Source organism: Cricetulus griseus (genome assembly GCF_003668045.3).
Source record: "Cricetulus griseus strain 17A/GY chromosome 1 unlocalized genomic scaffold, alternate assembly CriGri-PICRH-1.0 chr1_0, whole genome shotgun sequence".
In the NCBI taxonomy this organism is placed as follows: Eukaryota; Metazoa; Chordata; class Mammalia; order Rodentia; family Cricetidae; genus Cricetulus; species Cricetulus griseus.
This window is the reverse complement of record NW_023276806.1, coordinates 116631485-116649213: the sequence shown is the minus strand read 5'-3', so window position 1 is coordinate 116649213 and position 17729 is coordinate 116631485. Positions and strand designations below refer to the sequence as shown.

Below are 17729 nucleotides of genomic sequence, written 5' to 3'. Positions count from 1 at the left end.
CGCCCCCTCTACCGCTCGCTCGCTCGCGAGCCTCCGCCCACTTCACCGGCCCGCAAAGCCCCGCCCCCTTCTGCCCGTACCCCAACTCCTTCCCTTCTTCCGTCGTTTCTACCTTTCCCCGCCCCCACAGCTGTCTTTCATTGGCTAAAAAGGCTAAACCGCGCGGGGATGCAGCAGAGCCACATTCTGATTGGCTAAAGGCTCAGCCGGGCCCCTTGTCATTGGTTGATACGAGAAACCAGCAAGAGTGGCTGTGCAGCGGGCGTGCGGCCGCTGCTTTGTTGCCGGAGGGGGCGGCGTTGGAAGTTGCAGGGCCAGCGTTCTCGGGAAGTGGAGCCGCGGCCGCTGCTATCTTTCCCTCGGTAGTCTTCGGCCAGTCCCCGCCCGACAACAGCCATGAGCGGCGGCGTGTACGGCGGAGGTGAGTGAGCGCGGCAGTGCCTCGGGGCATGCGGGCCGGAACGACCGGCCCGGTCCCTGGCCGCTTCCGTTTCCCTCCGGTCCCCGGCGGGCCCTTCCGGTCTTTGGCCGGTTCTTCCGGTCCCCGTTCGGGTCAGGGCCTCTCCGCCTCTTCGGACCCGGAGCCCGCGTGCAGTGGGCTCTCGGAGATGGCCTCGAGGGAGGACCTTGCCGCATCTTGCCCCTGGGGCTCCAGGACCGGCGGGACTCTGATGGCAGTCACCTGGCTTGCGGGGTCCCTTTCCGTACCGGTTCCTCCGCGTGTTCGTCCTCCGCAGCTCGCGGAGGTTTCGGGCCCTCGGTGTGGGCTCTGGGTGCGAGTCGCACCCGGTGTTGACGCTGCTGCTCCCGATGGTGCAGCAGCTGCTCCCGACTAGATCTGGTTCCTGGTGTGTCCGGTCTCTAGATGAGCGGAGCGCTGAGGTACGCGCTGCTGTTCCCGTCCAAATGGGCAGGAGCCTTTTATAGATTGGTGGTAACGAAATCAAGGCTCCCAAGTACTTGTTTATTCACGTGTAACTAGTTAGGGACTCTTCTCTGCTTGGATGCTGACAGAAGATGGGGCCGCTGTCCCCCGCGTTAATGAAGAAAGTATTGGAAAAGTTAAACAACAAGCCAAAAATTAAAAAAGATTCCTTTGTAAGTTGGGAGCAAATAGTTTCTGGGATGAGGAAAAGGCATTTCAGAAAGGCCATTTCTTTCTCTGCTGTGTACGATAACATGCACCCAGTAGTATCGTCACACACACTACAAATATGTTTCTGTATTGAGTCAGTAGATCAATGCCCACTGGTTTTAACTGCTGTGTAGGGTTTTGTATGAATGAACTGTAGCTTTTTTTTCTAGAAACTGCTAAATTTATATGTCTTTTCCCTGGCAAGAAATATGACAGTAATAATTACAATTAGCTAATTTTTATTGTTATGATTCCAGAGGGAAAAGAGTCCATCATGACAGGGAGGCATGGCAGGCATGGTGGTAGGAGCAGTAATCTCTGAGCTCAGATACTGAAATCAGGCATGAAGCAGAGAAAGCAAACTTGGCAAACTGGGAATGACAAGCCCTTAAACTCAAAGCCTGTGCCCAGTGACTACTTCCTATATCAAAGCCCATACTTTCTAAGTCTCGCCAAATATCATAGGTGATAGGAGACCATTTTCATTGAAACAATAGCATGTATGTTTCCTTTTAAAATAGGAATTGCACTAAACTGGATGTCTGAATAGCTGTGTGATTTCTCTTTGGGTGCCTCTTTGTAGCTAGCACTGAATTGCACATGGTGGCTGTTGTGATTTATAGCTTTAGTTAGCATTATAGAAGAGCTTCTCTTAACGCCTTGGCAATTGAATTATGGTAAATAGCATTGGTATTTTAAATGTTGGGGAAGAAATCCTTTGACAAATCAACACTGAAAGGCCAAAGTGCATTATTCTAGGATGCCTGCTGTTTGGGGTGAAGTACTTGAAAAAGATGAATGGAGGCCTTTCCCTGAATTTGACTGAAAAAAATTGCCAGCTTTCTTACTCAGCATTAAACCATCTCCTAATGTCTAGGATGTGTAGCCTTAATGAGACCTTCATTTAATGCTTTTTATTTGGCCTCTATACACTGTAAGCTCTGATTCTCCATGCTCTCCAGTTTTCATGTTTTGTTGTGTTTCTTCATTACATGAAACATAATTTCTTACATATGATTAAATGGTACTTTGATACACTTTGTTGTGTGTGTGCATGCGTGTGTGTGTGTGTGTGTGTGTGTGTGTGTGTGTGTGTGTGTGTTTTGTTGTTTGCTTTTTTTTTTTGCCACCAGATCCCCTTGTTGTCATTTGCATTCTTCTGTGCTTATTATAGAGATAGCCTCAGTGGTCTGCCTCAGTCTCTGGTTTTAGCTTTGATTTGGTGACGGTAGGATAACTGTACTTCTTGCCTGTACCTTTTGTTCTAGTGTAATCATTAAAAGCTGGTGCCCCTGACCCAAGTTAAAAGTGTTCCAGTTTGGATGCTAGATTATAGAGTCTCCCTGGAGGTTGGAGTCTTATGAGCTTGGTCCTCCCTCCCTGAGCAGGCAGCCATAGCTCACTGCAATGTCATAGCCCCCAACTGCTCTCCCCACACAAAATCTTCTCTCTGAAGTTCTGGTAACAATTCCTTCTTATTTCCTCAGTTTAAAGGATTGCCAGGGCACTGGGCTGTCCCTTCTGCCTTTATTTATTTATTCTGTTGTCCTTTGTGACTATAGGTGTTTATGAACAGTCCCTTTAGTAAGGGAACTTCACTACTTGCTGTCATTGTACCATGTCTTTCCTGATTAAACCTCTACTGGTAAACAAGGTTAAATAAATCTTGGAGGTATATTAAAACCAGGTTTTAGCCAGATAGACATGGTAATGCTTGCTTTTAATTCTAGCACTTGGGAGGCAGAGACAGGTGGGTCTCTGTGAGTTCTAGGACAATTAGCATCACATAGAGACCCTGTTTCAAAACAACAATAACAAAAACTAGCTTAATGATATATGAACATAATGAATTTTTGCAAAGTTTTAAATATTCTCATTTTATACACATAAAATATGTTAGTTGCTAGTCGTAATTCTCTCTCTCTCTCTTTTGGTTTGTTTGTTTGCTTTGTTGAGACAGAGTTTCTCTGTGTAGCCCCAACTGCCTGGAACTAGTTCTGTGTATCAGTCTGGCCTGGAACTCAGAGATTTGTCTGCCTCTACCCTGCCTCCCTCAATGGGATGTGTAATTGTTTTTTAATCTTTTCAGATGAAGTTGGCGCCCTTGTTTTTGACATTGGATCATATACAGTGAGGGCTGGTTATGCTGGTGAGGACTGCCCCAAGGTAAGAACAGTGATGACAATTATTTTAGATAGACAAGAGTCATTTGTACAAAATTAAATTCAAACAGAAACTCAAAACAAAAATGGCAGTAGATACTAGAAACACTGCCCAGTGAAAGTGGATGTTACTTCATACCATGTTTAACTCTCCCAGGTTGATTTCCCCACGGCTATTGGTATGGTGTTGGAGAGAGATGATGGAAGCACCATGATGGAAATAGATGGTGACAAAGGCAAACAGGGTGGTCCCACTTATTACATAGATACCAATGCCCTCCGAGTACCCAGGGAGAACATGGAAGCCATCTCACCACTCAAGAATGGAATGGGTATGGATTTGATTATAAATAGTGCTCACAGTACTTTTAGATATAAAATGGTAACTGATGGATGTCAGGTGTGTGTTTGTTTTAATTCCACAAAGTAATATTTTGGGTACTGAGAACACAAAGATTAGTAGGAAGTATTCTTTTCCTTAAACTTGGTCTGGAGAGTTTGATATATGCACAGAAAACTGTTTATTGTATACTGGGTAAGAACTATGTAGGTGTGGTAAGGAAACAATGGTATTAGAGAGATGTAGCTTGAATTCTAATTGATCTTAATAATAAAAACCCAGAGCTAGCTATCACAGTAAATGCTGAAAGATCTGAGAAAAAAGGAGCAAGGCACCTCTTACTTCACCAACTGCTCAGCCTGAAAGGGCAGGATCCTGTCTACAAATTCTTGGACTGAAAGTGATCCTGTCTCTAGGAATCCTCAAACTGAATGCAATGAGCTCCTGTCTCCTCCTGCTTTATATTCCTCTCTCCTCCCAGCCATCTCCCTTCCTGTCTCCACCTCCCTAGTGCTGGGATTAAAGGCATGTGACTCCCAGGTACTGGGATTGAATGTGTGAGCCATCACTGCCTGGCTTTGTTTCTCTTTTAGACTGGATCAATCTTGTATAGCCCAAGGTGGCCCGAAACTCACTAATATCCATCTGCCTCTGCTTGTGACACCACTGCCTGACCTCTATGGCCACCTACTGTCTAGCTCCGCACTCTGATCTTCAGGCAAGCTTTATTTGTTAAAGCACAAACAAAATATCACCACAGTGATAGGACAGGAGGAAGTTTCCAGTGGAAATGAGGGTTTAAACCACTGATGGCAGAGATCCTGAAGTGGCTTTTAGGGATCCAGGTGACAGGTGGCACTAAGAGCTTGAAGAGGCAGAAAGTAGAGAATGAGAAGGTTTCTTAGAACTTCAGTTGAGGGGACAAATAAATAAATTCACTGAGGTAAGAATTAAAGGGGGAGGAAGATGGGTTATAGTCTTGGGATAAAACTTGGAGGTAAGATACTCTTAGGACTGACTCATGGGGCCATACTGAAAAGACACATGAGGAAGTCATCTAGGAAAAAGGGAAAGGGGATGAAATCCAGAGGAGACCAAGCCTTCTCACTGTAGATATGTGGGATGTGTTTCCTAACTCAACTGCACAGTGTATTGTCCACCAAGGGATTAGCAGAGACTCTGTGTGTAAGGCTTTAATTGAGGCTGGTCACATAGGACCACCTCCTCCTGTCATGTGCCATAGCTCTAGAACCCAGGAGGGAAGTGGTAGTCAACCTAAGCCACTTTGTGCAAACAGGTGCTCTTACCATGCAAGGAAAGTTTGATGTCAGTGCCAGAAACTGTTGAGTATTTGAGTGCCAGACAGCAGTAGAGGGTCAGGTTTGTGTGTTCCCACACAGCAAGTAAATGGCCTGACTTCAGGGTGTATGAGACATTGGTAATGAAGTCATGGGGAAACATTGAAGATGTGGAATTGCACTATATGACCCAAAAAGGACTGGAACTTGTAAGAGGTTAAGAATGGGCTTTCTGTTAAAAACATGTTCAGTATTTAGCTAGTAGAGAGGAGTGCTCTGGAAGGAGAATGAACAGTCTTGTGTTAGGGGTAGGGGGAGAGTCAAGTGGTGGTCAGTTTTCTCAGAGGTGGGTTGAGATTACACTAAGGGCAACATAGGTCCCAGCTACTGGTGAAGTCCACAGATTTAAAAAAAAAAAAGATCAAATGGGTTTGTGGGAGAAAACATTTGTAAACCATTGTAAACAGTGCCAAGTAATGTCAAACAGTCACATGCAGTTGAAATTACTATTTGTCCAATGGAACTGTCACCAGTTAACTAGTACCTCATGAACAGAAGAAGGGGTTGCCAGAAGACATCTGTGTTTTTGTTTCTTTTGTTTCTTGAGACAAAGCTTATCTCTGTAGTCCTGGCTGACCATGAACTCAGAGACCTGCCTGCCTCTGCCTCCCCAGTACTATGTACAGGGATTAAAGGTGTGCACTGTCATGTCTGGTACTCTCTGAATTCTTAAAATGTCTTTAAATCTTATTTTTCTGATAGCAAGTTTTGTTGTTGTTTATTTGTTTTCCTAGCTCCAAGTGTAGCTGTGTCTAGCCCGTGAGCTCCTTTCCTTTGTCCTCTTTCTCTTCTGATCACTCACCTGGCCTCTAGCTAGAATTGTTGTGTCTCTTAAGCACTCTGCTTATATTTAGGGCAGATCTGAGGCCCACCTGGAAGAACCAAGAAGAGATTTTATAAGTAGAAAATGATGATGGCCTCTTTTGTAAAGTGCTGTGTTACAAAGTAGATTCTGTATATTCAGACATTAACTTGAAAGTCACAGACACAGTCTCCACCTTAGAAGATGCTCATTCATTTATCGTTGGCTAAGCTTTGTTTCAGGCTATGACTCTTATGTTCTTGTAGTTGAAGACTGGGATAGTTTCCAGGCCATTTTGGATCATACCTATAAGATGCATGTCAAATCTGAAGCCAGCCTGCATCCTGTTCTCATGTCAGAAGCACCGGTGAGACCCGCTGTCTTTCTTCTTCTTTTACTTCCCAGTCACCTGAAGACTTTCTTTTAAAAACTGATTCATTTATTAATTTTTCATGTGTGTATTTAGATATACATAGATGCTTATGTGCCAGGCACACATGTAGAAGTCAGACAACAACTTGAAGGCATAGTTCTTTCTACCATGTGGATCCCAGAGATCTCACTAGAGTTATCAGGCTTGGTGGTGAAAGCCTGCTGAACCTTCTTGCTGGCCCTCTTAAAAGTCATCGAAATTCACATTTTGAGTTTAGAAATTTGTGGAAAGCTTAATTTTTATTATGGTTAAAACATTTCAGCAAATGAAATAATTGGCTTTGTGAGTACCAGTTACAAGAGGGTAATTGGGTGTTTTAAATTCATATTTAGAATTCAGTTACCAGATGTAATGTGTAATAATACTTTGGTTTTTAGAATCTTGATTTTCCTGTGATTTGAAAAGTATTTGGAGAACTCAAAGCAGCTGACAGTTATACCTGATTAATAATAGCTTAATTTATGATTTATTTTAAAAAAGGGCATTCTTAACATTGTTTTTTTGCCAATATGGCTCTGTAATATAGCATGAACTAGCCAGTGCTTTAATTACTACACATTGAATAACTGGGGTCCTTCCTCCCTTCTGCAGTGGAACACCAGGGCAAAGAGAGAGAAACTGACAGAGTTGATGTTCGAACACTACAGCATCCCTGCATTCTTCCTTTGCAAAACTGCAGTTTTGACGGCGTATCCTTAAACAATGTGACCGCTTTTCTCTGTGATTGTAAGATATTAGTGAGGATGTGTTTTCCTTTTTTTCTAGCTTTTTACCTATCTTTGAGTATTTTTAAGTTTTTTTCCCTGTTGTTGGTATATGTACACAGTGCTGGGTTTCATAATCACAATCTCCTTCAAATATATCATGTACCTGGACCATATTCACCCGACTCCTTAGATTCCCCTGCATGCTCTAATAGTCTCCCTACTTTCTTTTTCCACTCTGCCATCCAGGGTGGGTGCATATGCATGCACACAAATGCATGTGTTTTTAATGTATCTGTGAAGAATACTTGGATTTGCAAATACCGTTGTACATGTAGTATCTGTTTGCCTTGTCTCATGTAATTTTTTTCTTCAGTTTTTGTGCAAACAGCATTATTTCATTCCTCCCGGGTAATCAAATCTCCCATGTGTGTGTAGACCAAGTTCTCTTCATGTTGATGGACACCTAGGCTGACTTTATGACTTGGCTGTTGTAAGTAGTGCTATCATGAGTGTGAGTATGCAGGTATCTTGTGCTGTGTTGACTTAGTTCTTTTGGCATAGACCTAGTAGGTCTAAGTGGATACTAAGTAACTTTGTAATTTTTTGAGGACCCTCTTTACTAATTTTCATAGTGGCTGGACTAATTTACAAACTGGCAGTGAGTTCTCCTTCCCAACATCCTCATCGACTTCTGCTGTCTGTTCTTTTGCTGATAGCCATTCTGATTCAGGTGAGATGAAATTTCATTGTGGTTTTAATTTGTATTTTTATGGTAGATTTAAGGGTGTTGAGCATTTTCTCTTGGTTATTTGCCATTGGTAATTCATCTTTTAAGAGCTTTGTATTCATGCCATTAGGCTATTATTGATTAGCCTGCTTGTTTTTGGTCTAGTGTTTTGAGTTAGGTATGTATTCAGATAGTAATCCTGTGTCTGATGTGTATCCAGCAGATTGTCTGCAATTTCTGTGGGTAGTATGTGCTTCTGGAGTCTTTCTAAAATCATTTTGTGCTGTTAGGATGGTTTTCTGGGCTCCTTTTCTCTACTTTGAGGCTGTGCTGAACTTGTTTTGTGCCCACCATGTTCTCTTGACTCTTGTATCTCCTTCTTGCTCTTTCTCCATCCACATTACACCCCCTCCCCCATTATTGCTGAAGTCCCAGGAATAGGCTGGGTGGTCTGTTCTTCATTTTTCCAGGACATGCCAAGCTTTTCTTTCTGCAGATAAACTGACCTCTGTTTTACTAAACAAGATACCCTTTAGGGCAGAGATGGCTTGGGTTAGTTTTATGAATCCTTTGTCTTTAAGGAACGTTAGTGGCAGCCTTGTTGTATCCTCCACCCCCACCCATCTCTGTCGTTTACCTCCTCTGAAATGTTACTAGTCACCAGACTCGGGAGGACGTAATAGAAGTTGAGGAACCAGTGAAAGGCCCAACTCATAAACTTGCATATGGGTTGTCGTGTGTAGTTGGGGGAAATGAACCTGCCTTTTTCAGCTGTTGAGTCCACCTGGAATTGCTTGTTGGGCTTACTGGGGTAGAGGCTGGAACCACCAGCTAGCTGCCATATCACTGCAGTGCTTCTCCAAGCTCTCTACCCAAGGTTCTCACAGCCTCTTGCTGTTCTTGTCAAGTTTGTAAATTTTGTTTAAAAAAATTTTCTCAATTTGTTATAAGCCTTTTGATCAATTGTAGAAGTTTTCAATATGCTCGTTTTGACCCGCTTAATTAAAAAAGGGTTCTGCATAGAAACTGCTCTGGGAGTCCTCCTTGTGGAAGTTCATTTTCAAGATAGATTAATTACTGACACCCATTTTTCTCCCTAGACAGCTTTTTTTTTTTTTTTTTAATTCTTTTATTAGTTCAAATTAGGAACAAGCCTGCTTCACATGTTGATCCCTCCCCCTTCTTTCTCCCCTCCCCACCAACATCCCACTGCCCCTAGCTATCCCCCCTCCACTCCCCAGGCAGGGTAACGCCCCCAAAAGGGGCTCCCCAAAGTCTACCACATCATCCTGGGCCAGGCCTAGGCCCTTCCCCATGTACTAGACAAGCTTTTATACAATGCAGGTGATAAAGTATGTTTAAAGAACTGGCTTGAACATTACAAGAGCCAGCCTGTCATAATCAGCACTATCCTTGGAGCCTCGATGCTTATTTTTCCTTAATGCTTTAAACTAGATTTGCTAATGGTCGTTCTACTGGACTGATTTTGGACAGTGGAGCCACCCACACCACTGCAATTCCAGTCCACGATGGCTATGTCCTTCAACAAGGTAACTACTTAATGAGGGCACAAGATTACTTTCCCTGTCATGAGGACACAGATAATAAAGATAGATCAGGAATTCTATTGGAGCCATTCATTCCCAAGTGAATATGTTTTAAGTGAATGCATGGCTTTATGCTTTGAGAGGATAGTTTGGATAATTCTACTCAAAGAAACCTACACATATGCCAACACATTCACAGTCCCAAGGAATTCAGACTTTTGGCATCTTCAGCTTTGTTTGATTTGATTCTCAGGCATTGTGAAATCCCCTCTTGCTGGAGACTTCATTACCATGCAGTGCAGAGAACTCTTCCAGGAAATGAATATAGAGCTCATTCCTCCATATATGATTGCATCAAAAGTAAGCAGCATGAGAAGTTTCTTAGTGAGCCCTGCCTTGTGCTTCTGCTCCTGTGTGGGGAAGCCTCTTAGAAAGCATGTGCTCTTGGTGTTCTCAGGAGGCTGTTCGGGAAGGCTCTCCAGCCAACTGGAAAAGAAAAGAGAAATTGCCCCAGGTTACAAGGTCTTGGCACAATTACATGTGCAATGTGAGTAACCCCTATTGTCTTTATAGAGTGTTGGTTCTAAGTTACATGTTTTTAACATTTGACAAAATGAATACCTTAGGGGTGGGGAGCACTTGCCATATTATCAAAGCAGTCCCTACAGACAAATATAGCAGCTTGAATACATGGAAGAGGTTTTGGTTTTAGGGTAGAAATAGTTTTAGCACACTATTTTATAATAGTGTGCTATTATAGCACACTATAGCATTTTTAAGATGCTTTTAACTGAGCATGAGTTTGAGGCCAGCCTGGTCTACAGAGTGAATTCCAGGACAGTCAGGGATACACAGAGAAATTCTAAAAACAAAAAAGAAGATGCTTTTAGTTCATGTCAAACTTAGTATAACTTAGGTATGATTTCTTCTCTAGCATTAATTAGACATTCAGGAGTATGTCTCATTGCTTCAACAATGAGTCAATGAGACTTTTTACTGAAAATCTGTGTCTGAATATGTAGACCTATGTGGGTGAGAGGTTGGTATATTTGCCATTCCATAGATTCTAATTTCTAGGAGTAAAGGAATATGAAAGCCATAATTGACTAAGTGTATTCTGAGAGCATGTTGCATCCAAGTTTATATGTGTTAGAATGTGTGCTGATGATTCTGTGCAGACATCAGACAAGGTTTCCCATGTCAGCCTGTAGTCAATAGAAATTTCTGTGTGTGAGATGTGACCTGTCTGCATGTCACATATTCAGGTGATAAAAATCTTGCTTTTAAAATCAAGGAATTTTTAAGGAAAAGAATGATGGGGCAGTGGTGCAAGTTCCTGGTTGTTTTTTAATCTTTGTTATTCCATAAGTATTGTAATTGAAATGTACTTAAATTGTTTAATTGCAACTACAGAAATGAGTTTAATTTCTGTTCTAAGTTGTAAATCCCAGGTAACCATAGAATTGGGTGTTTTGATACTCACTTAGCTATGTGAAGCTGATCTGATGTCATTCACAGTCTGATACATAGAGTGCAGGTTACACAGGCAACTTTCCACCTTGTTTCTTTCTTCTCTCTGTCCACAGTGTGTCATCCAGGATTTTCAAGCTTCAGTCCTTCAGGTGTCAGACTCCACCTACGACGAACAGTATGTTTTCTCTGTGACTGTACTTCAGAAATAAGGGATTTTGTTTGTTTACAAACAAAGAGTTGAAGTGTGTGTAGCCTAAAAACAAAGTATATTCTGATGCTGTTCTTAGGTATTTGTACTCTGACTCCTCACAGATTGATAATTCCTTATAGGTGGTTTATCGTTTGAATAGGGTTAGTTACTTTTTGTGAAATACTGTTTGCTGTTTGCAGAGTGGCTGCGCAGATGCCAACTGTCCACTACGAATTCCCCAATGGTTACAACTGTGATTTTGGTGCAGAGCGGCTAAAAATTCCTGAAGGATTATTTGACCCTTCCAATGTAAAGGTGTGAAGCCAATTTCATATGACTTTGATAAGGTCGTGTGTGTGTGTGTGTGTGTGTGTGTGTGTGTGTGTGTGTGTGTGTGTTGTGTGTGTGTGTGTGTGTGTGTGTGGTGTGTGGTGTGTGTGTGTGTGTTTATATGACCATTTCATGCAAAGTGTGGCTTTCCTGTGTGGAGAACTTAGACTAACTTTGGCAATAGGAATTTCCATGTGAACACTTGCACTCTCGTTCCAGGGATTATCTGGGAACACAATGCTGGGAGTCAGTCATGTTGTCACGACAAGTGTTGGAATGTGTGACATTGACATCAGACCAGTAAGTGCCAGTCTCCTGTTAAACTGTCTCTTATGGCAGTGAAATGTCCCACCCAGATTAGGGCTGCAGCTTTGGCCACTAGCCTTGAGGGCTGTTGGTAACCATGTGTAATGAGATGGACACCAGGAAAGGGGTGTGGGACCAATGACACCCAGTGCCCCTGACACTCAGCTCAGATCTTGAACTGCACTCTCTTTTCTGTGAACATGGTTTGTAGGTGCTCTACTGGACAGCGTATTCCTAGAACACTTCCATCTTTACAAAGTTTCTTTGGACATTGCTGCTTCAGATTTCTAAAATGTAGTAAATCAAAGTACACAGAAATTGGTGACTTCTTGACATTTGCTTGTAGTTTTCAGAAAGGTGTGGTTTAAAATATGCAGCTTTTACATGGATTATATTAATTATTTTTGTATTTGTTCTGTCAAGTGTTAAACTGTTGGTATACTATATTGACTTGATTATATACTGTACTTACTTAGATTAGTTATAATTTATTAAGCTATAGATTTATTTCATAATCTACTTTGTTTACAACCCACATACTACCTTGGTTTTCTTCAAGTTAATTTGCTTAACGTATGGCATGAACAGACTTGAGTGTATAAACAAAGTACTCACAAAAGGTTTTTGAGTGACCATGAAAATAATATCTTTCAAGTGACCTAGCAACCTGTACCACTTCCAGGACAGTGGAAGTGTTAGTTTAGAATTTTCAAAAACATGATTTTTTTTGTGTGTTATGTATGAAGGGTCAGTTTTGTGAACATCACACGGGTCTCAGGAATCAAACTCGTGTCCAGACACACATAGCCATCACCTGTAACCCACTGAGCTATTTTTCTGCTTTAAGTTTTGAAATTTTTTTTTTTCTTCTGTGTAAGGGCAAGGAATTAAATAAATTTGCAAGAATGGGGCTGTTTGTACTGAGATTGTTTTCTATTTACTTAATGTTAGCAGGTGGGTCCCAATTTTGCATTTTCTGTTTCAAAACTTAGATGACTTTTAGATGCTTGGGATAGGTTTTAAAACTAGGAACACAGTTAAAAGTTAAAAGAGAAGGCTGACATTTACATTTTGATAAATACATGCAAATCAGGAATAAATATATCCCTATGAATATGAAGTTGTTTTATTTGGGAGGTGCAGCCTGTGTTCTTAAATTTTTGCAACATCCCCACAAAAGAGAAAGAACAAAGGATCATTATCTCTCATGATCATAAAACAATTGTCTTATTTAAAATACCATGACTTCCAGATGAATACAGATAAGTATCAAATATACCTCTATCATTAGTTTCTGTCTGCCAATAAGAATTACAAATTGAAGAATATTTGTTCTAAGTTAGTGGCTCTGGGCTGGCAAGAAGGCTCAGTGTGTAAAGGTGCTTGCCAACAAAGCCTGTTGACCTGAATTTGATCCCCAGAATCCACATACTGGAAAAAGACCCACTTTTCACAAGTTCCTCTTATCTCTACACAAAAACTATGACATTCTCTCTCTCTCTCTCTCTCTCTCTCTCTCTCTCTCTCTCTCTCTCTCTCTTTCTCTCTCTCTCTCTCTCCCATACCCACATACACACACACACACACTAAATAAATAAATTGGGAAAACAATGAAGTTGGTAGCTGGGTCCAGCTACCAAATGATACTATAGGGTTATTGGAAACATTTGGAAATGATACGTTTCTCTTCTAGGGTCTCTATGGCAGTGTGATTGTAGCAGGAGGAAACACGCTAATACAGAGTTTCACTGACAGATTAAATAGAGAGCTTTCTCAGAAAACTCCACCAGTAAGTTTTTTCTGTTCTTTGTGTTATTTAGTTTTGTGGAATTTATTAGATAATTGTGTGCCTTTACAGTGTGAATAATATCTATTATTAATCAAGATGTCCTACGTAACACCTATTGTTCCTTTTCTATTACTTGAATCTCTTTAATGTTTATGTGTGCTGTGTGCACATGTGTGGGTACATTCTCCCTGCATGTTTGTCTGGAGGCCACAGGTGAAATTAGGTATCTTCTATCTCTCCACCTTATTGGCACACATAGACATTGACATATAAGTGGGCACCCAAGAATGTGCATTCACATACACTCACAGGGCAAATGGTAATTTTCAAAGGAGAGGAGAATCTGGAGGGGTAATTTACATACATTAATATAATACCAGGTGTAATAGGCTTTTAATGGTGTTATGTGTGTCTGTAGAAATTGTCTGTTTTTGGCTACTCCTGTTTTACACATGCTGTATGTTTATAGTTAGAAGTGCTATTTGGGTGTCTATACACTTCCATGGTTGACATCTGCCTTCACCATACTGCATTGTTGGAGATGATGCTCTAGACAGTGGTTCTCAACCTTCCTACTGCTGCGACCCTTTTATACAGTTCTTCATGTTGTGGTGACCCCTGATCATAACATTTTTTGTTGCTACTTCATAACTATAATTTTGCTACTGTTATGAATTGTAACGTAAATACTTGATATTCAACCCCTGTAAAATGGTCATTTGACCCTAAAGAGGAAGCTGCAATACTTGTTCTGACCATTGGATTTCATAAAAAGTCTATAAATACAACTATAGGCATGAATGGTACAAGGTCTGCCTTAGAGGAATTTAGGGGCTGCAGGTAACTATTTTTGCAGAGGACCTGAGTTGCCAGAACCTACATGGGCCGGTCATACCTCCTGTAACTCCAGTTCCAGGGTGTCCAGTGCCCTCTCTGGTCTCTTCAGACACCAGCATTCATATGCACATACCTCACAGAGGCATACACATAATTAAGATAATGGGACTTTTTTTCTTTCTTTTTATAGAGTAATTTAGAAACTCTTGTCCTTTAGGAAGTAATTAAAATCAGTGAAAATGTCAGGAGAAAAGTTCATACTGGAACAGACACCTGTACCAGCACCTTCCCTGGTCCTGTGCTCTACCCCACCACATACATTTATTTCACTGTGAAATACTCCACATATGTGTTGTATAGTGTGTATCTGGCATAGATGCCTTGAAAATTATCCCCAGAGGCAGATTCCTAGGGAGGAGGGAAATGTCCCTTATTATAGGAAGTGAGGTAAATGCAGTATTGAATCAGGCCTGGTGCAGCTACCAGGAGGCTAAGGGAGAAAGATGGTAAGTTCAAGGTCAGCTTGGCTATACCATGTCCAAAACAGAAGCACTAAGTTTTTAGTTTTTTGAGATGAGGCATACATTGTAGTACCATTGTAGAGCAGACTAGCTTAACTCAGCATTCTGCCCCCTCAGCCTGAATGCTGGGCACACTACTAGTAGATTTGGAAGACAAGCAGTATGAATCAAAAGTTACACAATCTGGCATTTTGATTGGGTAGAGTTGAGATATAGGGTGCTCTGATGGGTAGGATGGGAGACTTCAGGTGACAATGAATTAAACACCTAGTGTGGTACCTTTTGAAGTATATGTATGAATTGTAAGTGCTGCCCCTTTACTATGCAGTTTTAAAAGCTTTTGTTTATATTGGTTTATCTGTCAATTTGTTAACAACTGAGTTAGATACACATAAATTCTATCTTTACATCTCTAAATGAGATTACAAAGTAACAGTGTTTAAAGGAGCTTTATAAAACATTTTTAGTAGAGCTGTTCAAGGGAAGTAGACTTCCAGCTCTGTGTAATCTCTTTAGTGCTGCAGAAATGAAAATTCCCAGGGGGAGTGTCATGCTGAGAGTATTCAGTCAAGTTATGAGCAGCCAGAGTTCGGTTTCAGTTTTTACAGGCCAGTGTTTTCCTACTTGGCAAGGTGCTGGCTGCCTGTATTTGCCCAATTCTGAGTTATATAGTTTCTTAACCCCATATTCATTGAGACCTTTCTTATGAACTAACCTAACCTGTGTCATTTATTAGCCTAGCTACTTGACAATATGTAAAATTATTTGGTGTCAAGTACTTTTCCCTCTTTGTGTGTAGGTGCATGTGGGGGGGTGGTATGGAGGGAGTGGGGGTGTGTGATATGGATGCTATCTAATCCTGGCTGTAGACCAGACTGGACCGAAACTCAGAGACCTGCCTGTCCCTGTGTCCCAAGTGCAGGGATTAAGTGTGTGTGCTAGCAAGGCCCTGGAAGTTTCTCAGCACTGAAGCCCCAGGTTGGCTGTTGTGGCTGTCCTAATATCCTAATGCTTCTTCTGTTGCAGAGCATGCGGTTGAAACTGATTGCAAACAACACGACGGTGGAGCGGAGGTTCAGTTCATGGATCGGAGGCTCCATTCTAGCATCTTTGGTTAGTAGATAAGCTGCTTTATAAGAATAAAGATTTGAAGCCGGGTGTTGGTGGCACACGCCTTTAGTCCCAGCACTCGGGAGGCAGAGGCAAAGGCAGGCAGATCTCTGTGAGTTTGAGGCCAGCCTGGTCTCCAGAACGAGTGCTAGGATAGGCTCCAAAGCCACAGAGAAACCCTGTCTTGAAAAACACAAAAAACTATAAAGATTTGAGAGGAGAGCTGTGAGAATGGGATTGATGTGCAGCAGTTTATGAGGAGAATTTTATTATCTGACAGTGTTCCATCTTTTCTCTGAAAAATTATTTATTACATCTCTCCTGGTTCTTATTGTTGGAGCTCAAGAATGCTGTTTAATATTTATTCTGTACCGATAAATATCTCTCTTGGTACTATTAGTAACCCTCCCCAACTCAGTTTTTTTTTTTACCAGAACAGCACTGTGGTTTTCCTGGTAGTGGTTTTTTATTTATTATAATATTGAATTATAAATTTTTAATCCAAGCAGAAATTTCCTTTAAAACAATGATTCTTTGACTTAAAATATACCATTGAAAATACTAAGTTTAATAAAAAAAATACTAAGAATGATTTCAGTGCCTTATTGGTCTCTGCACTTAAAAACTGACAGATGAGTGGGGGACATTTACATATAAGGATGACACCCCACCCTCCATCAACCTCAGGTGGCTTCCACCTTGCAGTCTTCTTCCTTAGCCTCCAGAACACTGAGACTACAGGTCTGCATCGGCACACTTGGCTCCATATTGGGGTACAACAGAACACCTCATCAGTGGACCTTTGTCAGCCTATACTGACTCCCTTTTCAGGGAGAGCAGTTGAGCCCCTGCTTGTAACACCTATTTTGGCACTGGGCAGACCTAGGTGTAATGCATTTAGTTGTCATTCCTTCTTGAAGTTTGTTATTCCCCAACTCCTGATAAGACTTATCAGGAGTTGGTTCTGTGGGCCAAGTGAGATTACTCTGCTGAGTCTTGAGGGAAAGCTCAGGAGATTGTGTCTTGGGAGGCCAGAAGTAGAGCATTCCCTCTTTTCTTCTAAGAGCTGAAATACTTGCATGGGCCTAATGATAGGTTCCATTACTGTCTGAGGACCCTTTGTCTTGTCTTTACCAGCCACTTTGTAATTGCTGCTCACTGTAACAGGTATAGAGGGGCTTAGTGTTCTCTCAGACCCAAAAGGCTAGAGTAGGCTAAACAGTGTCTCTGGCCTGTCTTAGAGGAAGGAAGAAAGAATAGGGGGGGCAGTACTATTTTGGAGGAGGGATTTTAATAGTTTAGCAGTTGTTAAAGACATTATGAGTAAAAACACTACCTTCTAATAAAAGGTGAGGCATAATTATGTAATACTTTTTTCCATCTTACAGGGTACCTTTCAACAGATGTGGATTTCCAAACAGGAATATGAAGAAGGAGGGAAGCAGTGTGTAGAAAGGAAATGTCCTTGAAGGGTCCCACCCTGCCTGCCCATCACCTCACGTCTGTAGCTTTAGTACACTCAGGAAAAGATGACATCTTTTGTAGAATGTTTATAAATGTTTGCATATTTCAATGTCCACTTAAATTTTTTAAGGCTTTAACTGGCTCTATAAATTAAAATGAGTTTGTGCTTTCCTTGAAATGCACTTATTCTTATTACAGGCATTTTATAATTTTGTATGAATGTCTATTTTCTCTAAATATTTTCTTTCAGTAAGTACTTTCCAGCTCTCCTGTGGGTTGGTGGAGTTACTTTTTATTGACTAGTAAAAGTTACTGCCTATGCTTTTTACCTTAGGCTTATAAAACTAAATAAAAATCACTACCCGTCCTAGAAGGGTTTTGGATTCTTGTCTGTGTTGTGACTTGCTGTTGTCAGTAGTGCTTTTACCATTATTTTGATGATAGGAAGCAAATCACTGTTTTGCTAACAGTATCCATGTCCCTTCCATGCTTAAAAAA

The 17729-nt window shown here is 41.4% G+C and overlaps 1 protein-coding gene across 2 annotated transcripts; it reads left to right on the top strand.

The window, feature by feature from the left end:
* The first annotated feature begins 244 nt into the window (after positions 1–244).
* Positions 245–17614, top strand: Actl6a (actin like 6A). Of its 2 annotated transcripts, none has more exons than XM_027392005.2 (14): positions 245–421; positions 3225–3301; positions 3455–3629; positions 6064–6164; positions 6822–6919; positions 9120–9214; positions 9465–9571; positions 9669–9758; positions 10798–10859; positions 11075–11189; positions 11424–11504; positions 13204–13299; positions 15684–15770; positions 17156–17614. In XM_027392005.2, the coding sequence occupies exons 1-14, from the start codon at positions 397–399 to the stop codon at positions 17234–17236; spliced, it is 1290 nt and encodes a 429-aa protein (XP_027247806.1). In that variant the 5' UTR covers positions 245–396; the 3' UTR covers positions 17237–17614. The 2 variants fall into 2 exon arrangements, with proteins under 2 accessions (XP_027247806.1, XP_027247808.1); XM_027392007.2 differs by lacking the exon at positions 245–421 and adding an exon at positions 626–882.
* Positions 17615–17729: the final 115 nt, after the last annotated feature.

Excerpts from the sequence above, each read along its gene's own strand:
- Actl6a (XM_027392005.2), top strand. The coding sequence starts at position 397 with ATGAGCGGCGGCGTGTACGGCGGAG. Across the intron at positions 3,630-6,063 it reads ACCACTCAAGAATGGAATGG|TTGAAGACTGGGATAGTTTC; the intron begins GTATGGATTTGA and ends ATGTTCTTGTAG. Across the intron at positions 11,190-11,423 it reads TTGACCCTTCCAATGTAAAG|GGATTATCTGGGAACACAAT; the intron begins GTGTGAAGCCAA and ends CTCTCGTTCCAG.